We start from the raw sequence: 20,225 nt of genomic DNA on the forward strand, positions 1-20,225 counted from the left end.
CTCAATATCTCAAATTAAGAGTCTGATAAGCGAAATCCCCCAGTACATCACAACATGAACATTAGTCCCAGCGCTTGGCTCGGAGGTCCTGCACTCTCCAGTGTGTTTGTTTGTGTGTATTGATATATTCACCCGCAGCTCACACAGCCAGGGGCCTGCCGGAATGATTAGACCGAATTACTTACCGCCACACCCACCACACGTCAATCACAGCGAGACAAGAGGACACTCGGAGCGAGGAGAGCGAAATGCATCGTCTGTCTAATTTAAGGATGGCCTCAAGGGTGTGTGTGGGAGCATATGTGTGTACAAAATTAAGCAATGCCTAATGCACATGCAGTGAGAGGATTCTGGGCCAGGATACTGCTGTGAACGCTGGAAGGGTCACTACATATCACGAGTTATGCAGTTGCAAACTGTGTGTTGTGATGTATGTGCAACTGCGTGTCCGTTTAATAATCAGTAATATACACGATGACTTTATTGACGTTATCATAGATCATTGTGGAGACAAGCACACTGCTGTGTGTTTTGCAGTGGCACACTGCTGGTGGTTTGGACTGTATTGAGTGGGTTTCTTTCATACAGTATACAAATATATGCCAGAAAGAAGACCAAATGCAATTCAGTATGCAAATATTATGAGGACAAATTCTTTAATAAACATTCTCTGTGTCTTCATGGTAAACTTATACATTTGATTTAAATTTCCACAAGAAATTTATTTGCTATTAAACAGTTGTTGTTTGTGTGTGTGTGTGTGTGTGTGTGTGTGTGTGTGTGTGTGTGTGTGTGTGTGTGTGTGTGTGTGAGTGAGTGTGTGTGTGTGTTTGGAATCCTGTTTCTGAAAAATAAAATAAAATAAAATATTATGGCCATTTATATATCACAATTTTATCTTATATAAAGATCCTATACATAGCCTTTATATATAAATAGTAACTTTTGCTTTATATCTCACCAATGCAATTATTTTTTCACAACTGGACCTTAATATCTCAAAATTGTGACTTTCACAATTGTGCCTTTTAATAGCTCGATCATTTCTTTGTATCTCTAATTGGGGGCCTATTTTAATATTTGTGCCTTTGTATCCCATATCTTCATATCCCAAATTGTGTGGCTATTTTAATAATTTTGTCTTTATTTCTAAATGATTAATTGTGACTTCATATGTCATAACTTCATAACTACATCACAACTACTCTCATAACATAAAGCTGACATCTCATAATCTGCATCTTCATTTCTAGCTTGCAAGAAAATATTTTTATTCGCATTTATTTAATATTTTCTCCCAGTTATCTTTATATTTTACTTTGAGGCAGAAATGTGAATAAAAACGCTGAAAGAAAAACTCCAAATACTTACAAAGAAGTGCAAATTTACATGAAAAAAACTGAAGGGTACTACTGGTGAAAATACAGTTAAGCTATGTATACTGTAAATACTTATTCAACAGGGTCTTTGGAGTTGGCATGTAGATTGCTATTACTGAAAATTTGCTGCAGATTTGTATATATTAATATACAGTAGTAATGGGATGGAAATATAGTGAGTGGCATAAGAACTGTTTCTGGTCACTGAAATAGACTTGGAAGGTAAACAACAGCTTGCTACTATTACAAATATGATCAAATATTCTTCTATAGATCTTCCACTCTTTTACAAGTCTACAAATATCACCAAATTCCCACAGGCTGGAGAGGATTTCAGTGATACTTCCTCACAGACACCAGACAAGCTCAGTGTGAATAATTCTCTCAGAGCTCCAGGTAAGTGATTGAAGAACACATCAGAGACATCGAGAACACATTACAGCTTTCTCCCTCCATGAATTAATAATGAGCTCGTTAATAGTTTGTCAGGTTTCTGACCCTTTGTGTCATAATGATGACCTACTATAAATAACCTCACGGTGACCTCAGCGAACCCAAGGTCCTTCTTATGACAGATCGAGAGACCTACAGCTAGACAAGAGCAAGAGTGACACTTCAGTTCACACTTAGCAGAAGTCTTCCTTCTACATTAGTACAGGGGTATTCAGCAGGGCGTACTGATATAGCTTATTTCCACTGTGGTGGAGAACCACAAACTATCCTCAAGGTACACACACAAAGCAAACTAACGACAAACACATGATGCCAAAGTGAAAATGATGCAACGTCAATCAATCCTTCATGCATCGGTTTAACAGCATTGATATATAAAAGAATTTGAAAAGTAATTTATAGTTTTCAAAATGCACTCAAACCGGCTGATTTGGAAAGTTCATTGAACGTCATACAAAAGCAGAGTAACCTGTGTAGCATGCAATCTATTCTCTAAAGAGACCCCCTCTGTACTTACCCATTACAAAAGCCATTTAATTTGATTCTATTGCATGAATAATTGATAAACGGCCAACCGTTTGTTAATTCCTTTAAGCAGTTTAATCCTTTATGTCCTGCGCTCCACTTTAGCAGTGGACCATGTGAACTCTCTCTCCGCCCGCTGGCCCAGTCGATGACTATTGTTCAATGCCTTTGTTTTAATTGAACAGCAGCTATATTTGTTTTATTCAAATGTGCCCTCATTTGGAATCAATACAAAATGACTTCTGAACATACATCCTAAAGACAATATAATCTGTTGTGGTGGGAATCAAATGGACATATAGTGAGAATGAATTTACTCCACTAAAAAATTATATTAAAACCTGTTTGTATGCATATACTGCTGACCTCTTTATAAACTTGAAATGAGGAATGGGATAAGCAGCATTACACAATCCAATCAATCCAGAAAATACAATCAAAAAGTGAATTAAATTCAAAATGAAAATAAATATAAAATGAAATATAAATATGAAATTAAGATGCTTCCTGCAGATTTAAGTATTCCACTATATAGACTGTATTTTGAATGCATCACTGCAACATATTTGCACAATGTCCTCCTGCCTACAGCTATATGAGACAGACCTTATGTAATAATGGTCTGATACAGTCATACACTGTCTAATGCAGTCATTATACTGCAGTCATTTGACTAGACACACACTTGTGCTCTTAGTAAGCTGCCTTGCTGTATAAAGCTATGGTCATGTTTAAAGTTGTTAAGCAAATTGTCATGCACTAAAATCCAGTAATTTCAATGGCAATCCATGCAATTGGGAAATTCTTATGGGTATGAAAGACTTCCACAAGCAGATTTCACAACAGGTTCAAGTTGGTCACACAACTTTGTCACACTGATCAAAAGAAAGGGCTGTGTGATAATGAACAATGGACCTTTTGCCCGTGATATTTTGCTGAAATGCTAATACACTTTTTGGCAACATCCTAAAGGCAATTGAACCTCACTATTTTAATACTTTTTGGTATTGAATGAATTATATTTAGGCAGCTATTCAAAAGAAGCTATATGCTACTTACAATGACTGTAAATAGTGCTGGATACCATGTGCACCATATGTAAAGAGCTACAAATAGCATCATATTCACACTAAGTGCAAATACTGATAGATGATATTCATGCAATGTGTAAATAGAAATCATGCGCTGTTTACACTAAGGCTAAATTATCTGAGCAATGGAGGACAGAGTTAGTGAAAAAAGCCTTTGGTTGGCAATTTGCACTTTATTTGCTTTCTTTTTTTATCATCCCCCATTTCGGATATTCTGGGACTGCCTTCTCTGTAAAATATGTATTCAATACTGCCTTTGATTTTTGGCCACTCACACAGTGCAGTGGCTGTAAGATGACACAAACAAAATATGTTGACCACAATATAACATTAAAAATCAACATAAGGATTTAACATTTTTCGTTTTTGTCAGCAGATTCAAGGTCAGGCTTTGCATTGATTTATTTATTTCATTTTTGACCTTAGATCAAGGCGTGATGGTTTATGCATTCTCGTCGCCCCAATTACCATCAACATTACTGCTGCATATATTTGACAGGTAAAGTATGACTACCAAGCTGGAGGCATCCAGACTGTTTACTCTGCTATTTTCCATCTCTGTCAGATGAAACTAGAGCTCTCACCCAGAGGCCTCAGCAGGCCTTCCTGTCCACTCTGCTTAGCCAAACTAAAGCCCTTTCAGGGTCAGGCTGAGTGATCTACACAGCTATGCTACAATGAAGGAATAATTCACCCAAAAATGCAAATTTGGTTATTTACTCATGTCATTCCAAACCTGTATGACTTTCTTTCTTGAGTGAAGATATTTTTCCATACAATAAAAGTGGATGGGGACAAGAGACAGCCATCACTCACTTTCATTCTATGGAAAAGTGCAGCTTGGACATTCTGCTAGATAACAAAGATAATACAAAAGCATTTGGCCCATGTGTCTGAATGAAGCATTCAAGATACTCAGCTGTCAGTAGAGCTGATAGAGCTGGTCTCACAGTATAAGAAACATATATATAAAAAAAAACGTTAACAAAGAGAGTGAAAAGATATGAAAAGAAACTGCTGACAAAATGAAAATGTTCCTATAAATGTATACACCACCTGCCAGGCAGCACTGCATTACAATAGCTCTGCTATTATTACTAACAGTACACCTCTATTATAGTCATTATACCAAAATATATTCACTATATCACTGTGAATGAAATCAGTATTATCAAATGACCTGCATTGAAGTGAGAGAAATCTTTATTATTTAATGATTATAGGCTCAATGAAATCTGTTTCATAGGATGTGGATTCACTTTTTATTTTATACTTGGTGTTAATGAGACTTTCAATGAGAGCGTGATAAAAGTAATGTTATGTGTTACTTTTGAAGAAAAAATGAAACATAATAATTGTCCTCATTTCTAAGTCGCTTTGGATAAAAGTGTCTGCTAAATTACCAAATGATAATAATAATAATACATACAATAGGAGTAACACAACAATTAATTTTAAAGTAATGTTATCCAAAACTCATGATCACAAAGCAAAGCACTGAAAGCCATTTATGTGTAGCCTATAGATTTTCATACATGTATTAGTAATTGTGTGATGCAACAAAAAAGTAACACTCCATAAGACAACATAAGTATGAGGAAACAGACCACTTTGAAAAATTTATAGAAAAAAAAGATCAGAAATAGGAAGCATTAGCAAGAAGGCTGCTCAATGGGCGGTCTTGTTTAAGGGACTTTTTTGATAACAAGTTCTCTGCATGCTGTAAAAGACGTCATGGTCACTTTCCTCTGAACAAATCTGTGTCCTTTAAAGCTTTGACTGCCTTGTGATGATTATTCATAATCTGAACTCGGTTCACTATCATAATAGAATCAGCTTTTTCAAATGCAATCTGTCAGTCTGGCAAATTATGCTGTGAAATCAGTCTTAATGTGATAATCAGATACAGTACCTTGAATACACCATCAAAGAGGGATAAAGTAACGTCTTCAATTATCATTTTGGCCAAATATTGCATGATATTGCAACATAATTTTATCTGCAAGTTCAAACACAATGGATCACTGAAAATTAATGTGCACAGTGGCTTAAAGGAGACATATTATGCCCCTTTTTACAATATGTAATATAAGTCTTCGGTGTCCCCAGAATGTGTCTGTGAAGTTTCAGCTCAAAATACTCCACAGATCACTTATTATAACATTTTGAATATGCCTACTTTGAGTGGAAGCAGAAACACGCTGTTTTTTGGTCCTGTCTCTTTAAATGCAAATGAGCTGCTGCTCCCCACCCTCTTTTCCAGAATAAAGCTGCACCATTACAGCTCGGACCTGCTAAAATGATCTGTTTTGGTTCTGATTATCATGTTTATCGTGCTGAAATCATGTTTTTTAAACCATATGAGTTTAAACTTCTGATATACGTTTTTCTATGTGCACACACGGACAGAAAGCGGCTGTCACAGCATGTGAGTACTAAACTAAGTTCTCATTCACACACAAGTTTACGTTAAAAACACACACGAGTTACAAAATCAGTCAGTTATGTCTGTGAAGGCAAACTGCTGAGAAATAAATCGCTTGTTTATTTTAGATCTGTGTGGCAGTAGCAATAAATAAATCAATAATTCTACTGCTCTCTTGTCCCCTCTGAGGCTGGGACTCTAAATAGTGTTCTGTGCTCGTCTGTGCAGCCAAAGACAGAACAGTTAGCATGCTTTGCTCAAACTTTCGCCATGACATTAGAACTGGTACACCGTTGTCGCTTGCGAAAACAAAGTGACGACGCCGTGGATGGAAACTTGCAGATTAAGGAGCGGTAATATTATAATGAGATCCCTTTGCCACATCACCAAGGGAGCGAAATCTGACGCGCTTGTTTTTTCAGACGCTTGCAGAAAAAGGCTTACCAAAACAGTTACTGAGTTAATCTTTTTCACGTTTCCTTGGTTGGTAGATGCACAGGGGACCTGATTATAGCACTTAAAACCTGGAAAAGTCAGATTTTCATGATATGTCAACTTTAAAACTATTATCGCACATCAGCAGCTGAAACATCTGCAAACATTCCTGTTTGTACAAACCGCTTTTGTTCTCCAGTATTAACTGTAGCATTTTTAGGTGAGGATAAAATTGGGAATCAAAAGTACCCAGCTGTAGTGGCTTTTCCTCCTTCAGCAAACTGAGATGAAGAGGAAACTAACCAGCACAGTGTGTTTTGTGTGTTCAGTGTTCTGTGCAAGTATTTAAATAATGAACATTTGAGGGTGACCATGTGAGAGCAGCACGTGTTGCTGTATCACAAATGAAGCTTATGTGTGTTTTGGAAGAGCCAAAGACAAGCTCAAAGGCATGCCTGCAGTTATTGTTTGTGTGTCTGTGTGTGTGTGCATCTCGCTCAGCAAGCAGAATGGCACACGGCGGGCAGCGTCAAGCTCGGCATGACCTACTTCACCATAAATCAGAGATTACCCCACTCAAGTCTACGCAACATTTCAAACACACTCCCACACATGCTCAAACACATATGCAGAGCCAGACTCCATCATGTCCTCTGGGTGAACTATGAGAACTGACTGAAAACTTTTCAAACAATGTCTGAGGAACAGTGAAAGAGAAAAACGGAGCGCCAGCCTCACCAGGAAGTTCCTGAAGTGGCCACGAAAGTTTCACAATGAATTCAAAGTCCCCTTAAGGCTATTCAGTTCACTCAGCGGCCATCTTGGTAACACTCCAGACAACTACTTTCTATGTAAATAATAGAAATCTCCAAAACTGTTTGTCAAAATTCTGCTTAAATAGTAGATTTCAAATCAGCAATAAAATCTGACAAGATTGATCGACAGCTTCTTTAGCTCAAATCACACTATAAACCTTTACATTTTTAGGGTTATCATGCATTTAGAGAGAGTGTACTCGATCAAAAATTATGACTGGCTCTTTTAACTGAAAGGCAGGACTTATACACCTATGATTTCCCCCTGCTTTTATGTCTCCGGTAATAATTCCGCTGTAAAAACTAGCAGAACTTCATCTACTTAACAAAAGCTTATGATTTTGATGGAGGTTAATCCAAATCTGTGTCTTATCACTGCACAAAGATTAAAACGGGAAAGAAATTACTCAAAATATAATTAGGATTTTAAAGCTCAGGATAAAGGGCAGAGAAAAATGAAGCAACAGGGAGTTGAGCGGAACAGAGGATGTGAAAGAGAGACGACTGATAGAAAAGAGCGTGAAAAGCAAAGTGAAAAGCATGGAAATGTTAAGAGGGTTTCCTCTCACAAAGCGTCAAAGATGTGCATTCAAAATACCGCTGCTCATATTAAAGGATTGTGTAAAGTATAACAACTGATTCTTCAAACATTTCTTGGCATTCACTAGAAAAATAACAACATGTTGGGACTGAGGATGAGAATGCCACGTAAATGACAGAAAAAATGGTTTATTTGTAACTATCTTCACCTTCACCTTTCCCTTCTCTTTCATTCTCTTGATGGAAATGTTAAGAGGGTTTCCTCTCACAAAGCGTCAAAGATGTGCATTCAAAATACCACTGCTCATATTAAAGGATTGTGTAAAGTATAACAACTGATTCTTCAAACATTTCTTGGCATTCACTAGAAAAATAACAACATGTTGGGACTGAGGATGAGAATGCCACGTAAATGACAGAAAAAATTGTTTATTTGTAACTATCTTCACCTTCACCTTTCCCTTCTCTTTCATTCTCTTGCATCCTGTCTTTCTTGTCGCAGTGAAACCAGTTGGAGTTGTCAACACCTGCTTTCCATTAAATGGATCACACCCCAATTAACACTTCATCAGAAAAACTGCAGTACCTTGAGTTTGATCAGTCTGCAAGTGTGCAAGATGTTAAGAGCTGTTGCATGAAATAACAAGCTCATTTTCTAGTAGTTTATTGGGTTGTTTAAACTTGCGTGTGTATGTGTGTTTAACCATAGAAAAGAATAATTACAAATGAATCGATACAATAAGATTAAATGAAGCAAATGTAGACTTTTGCTTTGGTTTTCCATTCTCAGATTTGTCTCAGACTCAGATAAAAGATCTTAACATAAAATACTATAAAACAGTTCTTCAAATCTTTCTAAAGCCAAATTATCCCCATTAATCTTACCTTAAATCTTACTTAAAATCTTACCATATATAAACATTTAATAAATAGTGATATATGTATCATGAAAATAGTGTCTCGTTTAGTTTCCTTTTTAGTTGTCTTAAAGGGGTCCTATTATGCTTTTTCACTTGTAGTGTGTATGTTTGGGCATAAAAAGATCTAGAAAGTTACAAATCTCAAAGTCCACTCCAAAGGGAGATATTTCGTTTTTTAAAAATCCATTTTCAAGAACTACAGCAAACGGCTCGTTTGGACTACAGCATTTGGTTTCCGGGCTTTGTGATATCACAAAGCAGCTTATTAGAATCTCATTACAAAGAATTCCCGCCTACAGAAATTCAAATGGTTGGAGGGTGGGGAGGGGCGAGGTCGTGGTTAGAACGCTTGGTTGAGTGAGTGCATGAGACGAGACGACGAAGAAGAGCTGTTGCAGACTCAGAGTTAGTGCGTCAGAGAAAACCAAGAAGAGCTGCTGTGCTGTATCCTCAAATTTTTGACATATCTAGAACAGCGGTTCTCATTTCCAGTCCTCGCGTACCGCCGCTCCGCACATTTTGTATGTTTCTCTTATTGCTTCATACGTTTGTTATATTTGACTGTAAGTGCCCTGCGAAGTGGACATTAGCAAAATAATGTGTTCGAATTTTAAAGACGTGGCGCAACGCCACGCTTCTCGTCCGGTGCGCGACCGCCTGAAACGCTGTTTTTTTCTTCCGAAAGCGGATGATGTCAGGAAACAGTGGTTGCAATTTACTTTTGAACTCTGTTCCTGAGCATTATAACCCCAATTTGCTATTGTGTGCTGCGCATTTTACTGAGGACAGCTTCCACAACACGAGTGAGAAGTGCCGGATTCGCCAAAAGCTTTTGTTGAAAGACAGAGCAAGAGGCGGGGCAGTACTGAAACACCGTCTAAGCTGTTCGCCAATCACAACGCACTGGGACAGCTAACCAATCACAACACATTTTGTTTTTCGGAAGGCGGACCTTCATCAAAGCCGGAACTAATCGAGCCGTTTGTGCCAGCCTGGAGAGAAAGGTATTTTAATAATGTATAATATGTGAAAAATAATGTGTTTTTCGAACCACCAAGCATGAGAGCATGTTCTAGTACACCCCCAAAACAAAATCAAGACTTTGTAAAAGAGCATAATAGGACCCCTTTAAGGATTCAAAACATTGCTCTGCTTGTTTAAGCATTCAAACACAGCAACAGATCATTCAATGATGTGAGTTTGGGGCGGGGCTATCTGTTTGTCTGACCAATGACAGAAGAGTGTTTGAGTGTCACTTTCTTACTCCGTCTGGAATGCTAGGAAAACTACACACTTCTCATTGAAACTAAGCATAAATTAGACCTCTATATAGATCTTTTTAAGCTTCAAAAGGGCAACTTCTGAACAGTATTTTTTGGGGTACTCACAGGGCACAGCTCTCAAGTAGAGGTTTTCTCGGATCACCTGCTGGAGTTGACTGTCCACTGAACCTGGTGTGAAACATTTGCTCAGATATAACCTTAGATCCTTGCATAGAGTTGAGCCTGGAAAAAGGAGAGAAATTATAAATTATAAATAGAAAGTGAAAGCTGGACAAGTGACCAAACAGAGACATTCTGATTTAACACATACAGGTACAGTAAGAATATCCCATACATTAACATTTACAAATGAGACAATGTGCTTACCCAACTCAAAATCTGCAATTCAAAAAAACTGAAGAGCTTGCGAAAATAAACACACACACACACACACACACAGATAAATTCTGCCCAGTCCCTGGAGGCGGTATTGATTAACCTTTGTAGATATTAGAGGTGTTTCTAATCAATCAAATGAAGCCAGGTTTGTTCTACCTTCCGGCCAGAACTGCAAAGAAATGCTATTGAAGACTACAATGAATTCACATGTTTATGGTCAGTATAATGCCATATTGCGCTATGTAGAAACACATTCGGGTTATAATGAAAAGTGTGTGCCATACAGAGACGTTCTCCCACACACACATACACAGCCTTGGATTAAAGTGAAAAATGTCACACACACAGTCTTGGCATGGCTGCCCATTGCTCCACTCAACATGGCTGATCTCTTTATTTCATCTGCTGTGGTTTATGGTCTCTGATGACAGGCCACTTGGCTGTTATAGATGAACAGAGTGCCTCTCGAACCAATCAAAATGACAGACCCACCCCCACCCCACCTCTCTTAGTAATAAAACACAGCTCACAGTTCTCATAAAGGAACATAAGCCCCGAAACCACATGTGCGCGCACACACACACAGCATATAGGTATGAAATGACCGCTATGTTATTACAGGAGGATGCTATTGCTGGCCTGCTGCTCTCTCTGAACTCCATCTACTTAATTCAGTCAAATTAGTGTGGATTGCATTCAGTCAGGGATCTGTACAAATTTCATCAACACGTAACTAGTCCTGCATCGTTTGTGCTAAGAACATGGTACCTCAAATCATGTAGCTTGTTACTTTTCTAAACGTTAAGAAGATTTCTGACTGCTGGAACATACAACAAGCAAAAAATAAAAAAATCACATAGCAATGCATGCACCAAACACCATTCAGAACACCTTAGTAACCACATAGCAATGATCTGGCAACAACCCACAACACACTAGCAACCCCCAACTGCATAAAAATATTATAGGGATAGTTCACCCAAAAATTTAAATTCTGTCATTAATTACTCACCCTACTGTTGTTCGAAACCCGTAAGACCTTCATTCATCTTCCAAACACAAATTAAGATATTTTTAATGAGATCCAAGAGCTTTCTGACCCGGCAGACAGCAACGCAACTGACAAGTTCAAGGCTCAGAAACGCATTAAGGACATCATTAAAACGGACTGACACCGAAGAGAAGAAATTGTTGAATAAAGTCTTTTTTGCACACAAAAAGCATTCTCGTAGCTTCATAAAATTACGGTTGAACCACTGATGTCACATGGACTATTTTAACAATGTTCTTACTACCTTTCTTGGCCTTGAATGTGGTAGTTGTGTTGCTCTCTATGGAGGGTCATAAAGCTCTCAGATTTCATCAAAAATATAAAAAACAAAAAATAATAACACCTCAGCAACAATGACCTGGCGACCTCCTGGAACAACCTTGAACAACCAAAACAAACCATATCCTAGCAACCACACAGTAACACATTAATCATCTTATCGGAAACACCATAGAAGTCATCAAGAATACAGTAGAAACCACATAGCAACTTGTCAAAAACACTAGAAAGCTTAAAGCAACCAACAAAAATACTGTTCAACTGTAAAAGTACATTAAATGCCACTCAGAACAGCTCAGCAGCCATATTGCATTAATCTGGCAACCAGGGGTGCATTTCCCAAAAGCATCATCAGCTAACAATGTTGGTAAATTCCATTGAACTCTACTGGTAACAACAGAACTTGCAATCATAGTTGCTTTTTGGAAACACATCCCAGAACACATCACACATCATGGTGGCAAATCTGGCACAGACAAGCATCACTCAATATAACATTTAATAGGGGGAAGTTGTGGCCTAATGATTAAAGAGTCGGACTCGTAACCCAAAGGTTGCGGGTTCGAGTCTCGTACTGGCAGACAGCATATAGGTATGAAATGACCGCTATGTTATTACAGGAGGATGCTATTGCTGGCCTGCTGCTCTCTCTGAACTCCATCTACTTAATTCAGTCAAATTAGTGTGGATTGCATTCAGTCAGGGATCTGTACAAATTTCATCAACACGTAACTAGTCCTGCATCGTTTGTGCTAAGAACATGGTACCTCAAATCATGTAGCTTGTTACTTTTCTAAACGTTAAGAAGATTTCTGACTGCTGGAACATACAACAAGCAAAAAATAAAAAAATCACATAGCAATGCATGCACCAAACACCATTCAGAACACCTTAGTAACCACATAGCAATGATCTGGCAACAACCCACAACACACTAGCAACCCCCAACTGCATAAAAATATTATAGGGATAGTTCACCCAAAAATTTAAATTCTGTCATTAATTACTCACCCTACTGTTGTTCGAAACCCGTAAGACCTTCATTCATCTTCCAAACACAAATTAAGATATTTTTAATGAGATCCAAGAGCTTTCTGACCCGGCAGACAGCAACGCAACTGACAAGTTCAAGGCTCAGAAACGCATTAAGGACATCATTAAAACGGACTGACACCGAAGAGAAGAAATTGTTGAATAAAGTCTTTTTTGCACACAAAAAGCATTCTCGTAGCTTCATAAAATTACGGTTGAACCACTGATGTCACATGGACTATTTTAACAATGTTCTTACTACCTTTCTTGGCCTTGAATGTGGTAGTTGTGTTGCTCTCTATGGAGGGTCATAAAGCTCTCAGATTTCATCAAAAATATAAAAAACAAAAAATAATAACACCTCAGCAACAATGACCTGGCGACCTCCTGGAACAACCTTGAACAACCAAAACAAACCATATCCTAGCAACCACACAGTAACACATTAATCATCTTATCGGAAACACCATAGAAGTCATCAAGAATACAGTAGAAACCACATAGCAACTTGTCAAAAACACTAGAAAGCTTAAAGCAACCAACAAAAATACTGTTCAACTGTAAAAGTACATTAAATGCCACTCAGAACAGCTCAGCAGCCATATTGCATTAATCTGGCAACCAGGGGTGCATTTCCCAAAAGCATCATCAGCTAACAATGTTGGTAAATTCCATTGAACTCTACTGGTAACAACAGAACTTGAGCACTAATTCCGAGTATGGGTCACCATACTTGGCCACATGACACGTCACATCACTTTTTTAAAAAAATTAGTTTATTAATTTATCATCCAGTATAGCAATTCAATAAATTGCAGAAGTGCAAAATATTGGAAATGAAACAGGACTAAATGAAGCAAATTCTCAGGCGTTCACTATGACCAGTTCCACTGTTTGAAAGACAGAGTTGCTTTTATAAAGACTTGAATGTATTTCAGCATGCAGGGACAGTACATATTGATCTTTTTTAAAATAGAAGTGCTAGAATTAGCACAAAGCTCCTCTTCTCTGTGGCCACTGCATTTATGTAGGATACACAGGCAGATCAAAGGACGATATTAATAACAGAACAGGATGCGCAAGTCTGTATTTCTAGGTCTATGAGATATTCTCATCAGCTAATGCAACATACAACAGTGAATTATAACCTTACTGACAAAGCTCAATTTAATACTCTGCAGTTAGTATTTGGAGGTGTTAGAGGTGTGAGAACAGCAGAGAGAGAGAGAGAGAGAGAGAAGAGGGGGAGGCAGAGGACTCAGGTTGCTCATCAATCTAATAGAGGACGGAGGAAGTCATGGTCAGGTGTGACAAACTGGTTGACAAAAAAAAATCATCATGCCATGACACCTTGTGATAAATATCAGCGCCCCCTACAGGTGACATACAACCCATGTGACATCAATACCACAATCCTGCAACCAGGGACCAAACTCTTTATATGAACAGTTGACAAAAATGGATATTGTTCTGCTTCGGAAAACCTTTTTTTTTTTTTTTTTGCTGTCGGAGAATGTCATACTGTTATGACATTAAGGCCAGGTTTCACAAACGGAGCTTAGCTTAAGCCAGGACTAGGCCTCAGTTTAAATAAGATATTTAAGCAACTTTAACAAAAATACCTTAGAAGAAAACATTACAGGTATACATCTTGACACAGAACAATGACACTGACAAATTTTAAGAAATGTCAGAGCAAGATATTTTCAGTTGAGACAGCTCAAACATGCATTTTAGTCTGGTACTAGCTTAAGCCTTGTCTGTGAAACCGGGGGTAAGAACCCTTGATATAGTGGTATACTTAGGAGGACTAACATTAACACAAACAATTTATTAATTTACACTACTGTTCATAATTTTGGGGTCAGTACGATTTTTGAATAATAAAATCGTTTTTTAAATAAATCTCTTGTTTAATAAATCTCTCACCAAGGCTGCTTCCATTTCATCAAAAACTTGTGTTGGTATTATTAACTAAAACTGATCATATTCAAATTTTGAATTATTGAATTGAAATAAAGCTGAATTAAACGTTTTAGTTGATGTACAAAAATGAGTAAAACTGAAACTGAAATCAAATTAAAGCTAATAATAAAACAAAGCTTATAAAAATGACAAAGGCACATAACAAAATTACTAAAACGTGAACTAAAATTAAACTGAAAATACAAAAATAAAAGCTAAAAATATTAATAAATTATTACCGTAATATTGTGAAATATCATTACAATTCGAAAGCAATGTTTTCTATTTCAGTATATTCTGAAATGTAATTTTAAATGTGATAGCATGAATTATCAGCATCATTACTCCAGTCTTCGGTGGCACATGATCCTTTAGAAATCATTCTAATGTGTTGATTTGCTGCTCAAAAAACATTTCTTATTATTATCAATGTTGAAAACAGTTGTGCTCCTTAATATTTTTATGGACACCATGATCAAAGGGTTAGTGAGTTTTGGACTGATGCATGCAACACCCACTGAGTGGCATTAAACAGCTTGAAAGATCAAAGACCATTTTTAATATAACTCCGACTGGATCTGTCTGAAAGAAGAAAGTCATATACACCTAGGATGCCTCGGGGGTGAGTAAAACAGAGCCTAATTTTCATTTTTGGGTGAACTAACCCTTTAAGGACTTTTTTAAAGAACAGAAAGTTCAAAAGAACAGCATTTACATGAAATAGTAACCTTTTGTAACGCTCTAAACGTCTTTACTGTCACTTTTGATCAATTTAATGTGTCCTTGCTAAATAATTAACAAGGATCACTAACAGCGATAAGATACACCACTGGAGGAAAAAAAAATATTTAGAGAACAAAAATCCATGTTCAGCCCAGACAATTGAGAATGTACAATTCCAACAGTACCTGGAGACACTGTCTTGATGCGGATTGGATGGGGGCAGGAGTTTAGGAGCCCACGCACATCTCCTAAAGTCAGGCCCAAAACAGGAGTTCCGCCGATTTCTAAGATGATATCGCCAACTGTGATCCCTCCCCCTGGTGCTGCGGTGATGAATGGGAACTCTCCATAATCAGCCCCGCCTCCGATTGCAATTCCCACATCTCCAGAGCTGCCCACCAGCGGTACGAAGGTCTCCTGCACTTTAGAGCGCCAGTGCAGCTTCTTTACTGCAACCTTAGACATGGCCAACGAACTGACAGAGAAACACAGAGAGAGGGGGATATAGACACAGATTAAATTCATGTCAGTAGGGACTAAATATAGAAAATCTAATGCAAAACATTCAGTGTATTGATATGTTCAGTACTTGTACATGTTGTAAATATGGAAGACTGTCATTTGGGTTTTAAAAGACTAGTAATCACTGAATATTAATTTTTGCATGAACTATTTCTTTCTTAAATCTGGCTGAGATGGAGCAGATAGATCAGAGAGGGCAGGAGGCCAATATGTGCCTAAACAACAAGAGTGTGCCCTCATTTCTATGTGTGCTGTAAGGAGCCTCCAGACAAATCAACAGATGCCGTCTCAGTGGGAGGCACAATGAACACAAACCTGCTTCATCGAAACAGGTGGAGGAGCTCTTCAAGGCAAACATGCCATTTGAAGCAACCCCTCAACAAAAAAGCTACTATGGCCCAAAAAATATTTCACTGAAGGCATGCTTTAAAATGTATGTATTATTAGATGCTATTGTATGGGATAGCAAATAATCAAACTCTGATATATTTGAAAGTAAGATTTCACAATCTCTAAATGTTTGTATTTAGTTTATATCTCATGATTCAGACCATTCTGGCTTTTTTCACTAAGAAATAAAAAATTAAAAAGGTAATGCTGACCTTTTATCTAACAATTTAGATTTTTTTTCTCACAAATGCAAGTTTATATTTCACAATTCAGACTTTTCTTCTCAGAATTGCAATTTTATATCTTGCAACTGCAAATTGTAAACTCACGAGTTGTGAGTTAACATCTAGCAAATGACTTTTTTCTGCGTTATATCTTGCAAATCTGAGTTTATCTTGCGATTCTTTTTTCTCAGAATTGTGAGAAAAAGTCAGAAATTTGTAAGATAAAAAGTGACAATTACCTTTATTTTTTTTATACTGTGAAACAAACTTTCAGACATAAAAGCATCTGCTAAATGAATAAACATTAACACAAATGTAAATTTAATACAGAATATTTAGTTAAACCGTGAATTTCAAGAAAACTGACTTCATACATTTACTAAAATAACCTTGACACCAGTTGACTAAAAGTCATTGCAAAACTTGCTTACTTCTGAGAAAAGCTCTAGCAGCATTTGTGCGCAGATGCCTCTTTATTGATATCGTATTATCTAATGCAATAAAATCAATGAATAAATTTTTAGTGTGGCTTGTAATTGACTAAATACTATTTTGGGCCACTTCACAGTGTTTTTTTCAACAAAATCCCCCAAAACCATCCTACTGGGAACTGGGCTATGTGATATTAGGCTGCATATACAAAATTACTATTGCATAACGTAAACACAAAGATTACTGGAATGATGGTTTACAGCTGTATTATAATGATACCGCTGTGTCTGTTCTTCATGTAAACTCTTCATGCAATGTAGCATTTATTAAACGTCTCAAGCAATAATTAAATGAAAATTAATTACCACTTGCAAAATGAAAAGTTAAATTAGCTATGTGGTTGTTGGAAATGGTAAAATATGCTTTTAAAGACATGTAGCAGGGTAATACCATGGTATTCCTTGAAGCAAATAGTTCAATTTTGCAATAATTTTTTTTTTTTTTTTAAATATTTGTACACTGTAAAAAATATTTCAAAGTTGTAAATAAAATAGTGCTGTCAATCGATTAATCGCATCCAAAATAAAAGTTTTTGTTTACATAATATATATGTAATGTGTATTGTGTATATTTATTATGAATATATAAACACACACACATACAGTATATATTTAGAAAATATCTATGCATTTACATGTATATATTTATATTCATGTAATTTAATTTATATATAAATATATTTAATATATAAACATAACAATTTTTTCTTAAATATATACATGCATGTGTGTCTATTTATATACAGTGTGGAAAAAAAGTATTTAGTCAGCCACCAATTGTGCAAGTTCTCCCACTTAAAAAGATGAGAGAGGCCTGTCATTTTCAACACAATACACACACATATATTATGTAAACAAATACTTTTATTTTGGATGCGATTAATTGTTTGACAGCACTAATATAAAACAAAGATTATTGGGAGTTTACAGAAAAACGCAGTTTCATTTTTCCATGTTTAATTCATTGTTATTTACCTTTTTTGTAATTGTTTGTCAAATTTACTAGCCATTTCAGAGTGAAAATGTTTCTGAATCATTTGTTTTTTCTCTGTGCATTAGGCTACTTCTCACATTATACAGATGAGAACAACCCATTTATAGAGTAAATATAGGCCAAAAAACAAATGAACTTCAAACGTTTTCAAAGGAAATAAAAAAAAATTATCAGAGGAACAAACATTTTTCACCCAATTGTTACTTGGCAACATTTACAGCGTCAAATTCAAAGGAGTTTCAGCTTTCTTTAGTAAAATTCAAGTGGACACATCCGATGTAAAGGTGACAGACCATGATTTAAAGAGACTACAATTTTTAAATCTCAGCGCTTGAACATGCAGAGATGCCCCACTAAGTGACAGTTGGCCAGGCTCGCGTGAGGGGCAGGTGCAGTCTGAGCGAGAGCGCCTTGAGACATGACAGTATTGGAGCAGCGCTGTCATTTCCTCGCCGGCCCCGTCCAATCTCTTACTCGGGAGCGACTTTAAAGCGGCAGTGATGTGTAGAATAGATGTCCGGCGAGAAACAGATAGGGGAAAGAGAGAGATAATCAGAGAGGGAGATCAAGACAGGACAGATGGCGAGGGAGCACGAGGGGCTGACAGAATGAAGGAATGAACGTAAGAGGAGGGCGAGGAGTCGGGTCACGGAGGAAAACCGCAGAGGTAGGTTAGTTAGAGGACTGATGCCAGATAGAGCGGGAGATAGCGGGAGACAAGAGAGGATAAGGATTAGATAAGATGGGGGAAAATATGTCTGTGACAGCCAAAGGGGATAAAGCAGATCAAGTAGTCAACATGGAAAAAAGAGCAAGACCACTGCCTTACAAATATTTGCCGTGCAAACCATCAATTACTACAGTAATTGTTACTCTTTCAATGCCATCATAACAATATAACTTCTATAGATTGTTTAAAGGAGATATTAGTATATTACAAATCATAGGCTTAATGATTTGACGTGTGCTTTTCACTTAGTGGATAATAAAATTGTTGAAAAAAATGTAAACAAATAGTTAGCAATAGAGATGCACCGATTGCAATTTTCTTGGCCGATTTCCGATTTTTTTGTTAGTGTGATCTGCCGATACCGATTTTTGGCGATTCCGATTTTCTTTCTAAGAACTATAATTGACAGCAAATACAAACAAAAATCTACTTTTCTTTAACGCAAAGTTTTATTTTCATAAAAAAAAAACAAGTAACAAGTCAGTAATAAAATAAGAACACATAAAAAAATTGCAAACAACACAAATAAATGCAATAGAATAAAGAGAGCTATGAAACTAAGTTTTTCAGATTACGTAAGTTTTTATTCAGGTAAGAAATACTACAGAGATTAAAGTAATCAAATGTAAAATAACACATCCAGTGTTATTTTAGATTTGATTACTTTAATTTCTGTAGTCTTCATTGTAAAAATTAAATACAGATTAATGCTTACCAAAGTTATAAAACGTATGTCAAGAGCAGAAAGTGATTTTCTTTGTCTTTTGTTCTTTGATTAATATGACAGACAGCAGCAGGAATACTGGTCTGCGGTCCCTTTAAGAGTTTATCCACGGACCCAATATACTGCTACACAACATGCGTTCTCTTTCTCAACTATTTAACGTTCCAAAACTGACTGTGTTTAACTGGATACTCGCCAAGACGGGCATTTTGACATAATTTTGTATGTATTTGAACGTTTTAGCACAGTTAGCCACTCGTTTTTGGTATTTGTGGCTCACAAGTTGTTATAGATCAGTGTTGGTGCGCGCACTTTTGGTGTAAGCGCGAAACCTGCGGGAATGACTAAAATAATGCACAATACAAGCACTATTTAACCGGAGCGAATGAGACGTGTGTGAGAGAGAAGGGGTCGTCGGAGAGAAGAGAGCCAGAATGCGCGGCTGACGTTATTGCCTGTGCCGCTGGTAACAAAACGGATCGGCTCGGAATAGGAAAGAAGTGAGACTGATCGGCCGATCAACGATCCGGGCCGATTATGAGGGAAATCGGCCGATTCCGATCCCTGGCCGATCGATCGGTGCATCTCTAGTTAGCAACCACCTAACGACCAAGCAACTAGCTAGCAACCACCTAGCAATGCCTTAGCAATGCCCATAGCAACCAATAAACCATCAATAACACCCAAGAAACATTCTAAAAATGCCCTAGCAACTGAGTACCCACACAGAATCCTCTAGCCATACACTAGCAACCAATTAACCACCTAGAAACCATCTACTATCCACCCATAGTTTTAGATTCTGACCAAACTTGGTATGTGTTATAACAAGCATGACCTGAGAGCAAATGAGTCG

General features: G+C 37.1%; 1 protein-coding gene across 1 annotated transcript in view; it reads right to left on the bottom strand.

Annotated features, from left to right (window-relative positions):
• The window catches only part of LOC107550912 (membrane-associated guanylate kinase, WW and PDZ domain-containing protein 3-like), a 50,140-nt gene that overhangs the window by 12,403 nt on the left and 17,512 nt on the right, over positions 1–20,225 (bottom strand). Inside the window, exons 2-3 of the mRNA XM_016232362.1 lie at positions 15,480–15,769; positions 9,972–10,088 (exon numbers count right to left, since the gene is read on the bottom strand). Coding sequence (XP_016087848.1) covers positions 9,972–10,088; positions 15,480–15,769 — 407 coding nt within the window. The remainder of the gene's footprint in view (positions 1–9,971; positions 10,089–15,479; positions 15,770–20,225) is intronic.

The sequence above is a fragment of the Sinocyclocheilus grahami genome, unplaced genomic scaffold, assembly GCF_001515645.1.
Source record: "Sinocyclocheilus grahami isolate Dianchi unplaced genomic scaffold, SAMN03320097.WGS_v1.1 scaffold410.1, whole genome shotgun sequence".
Classification (NCBI taxonomy): Eukaryota; Metazoa; Chordata; class Actinopteri; order Cypriniformes; family Cyprinidae; genus Sinocyclocheilus; species Sinocyclocheilus grahami.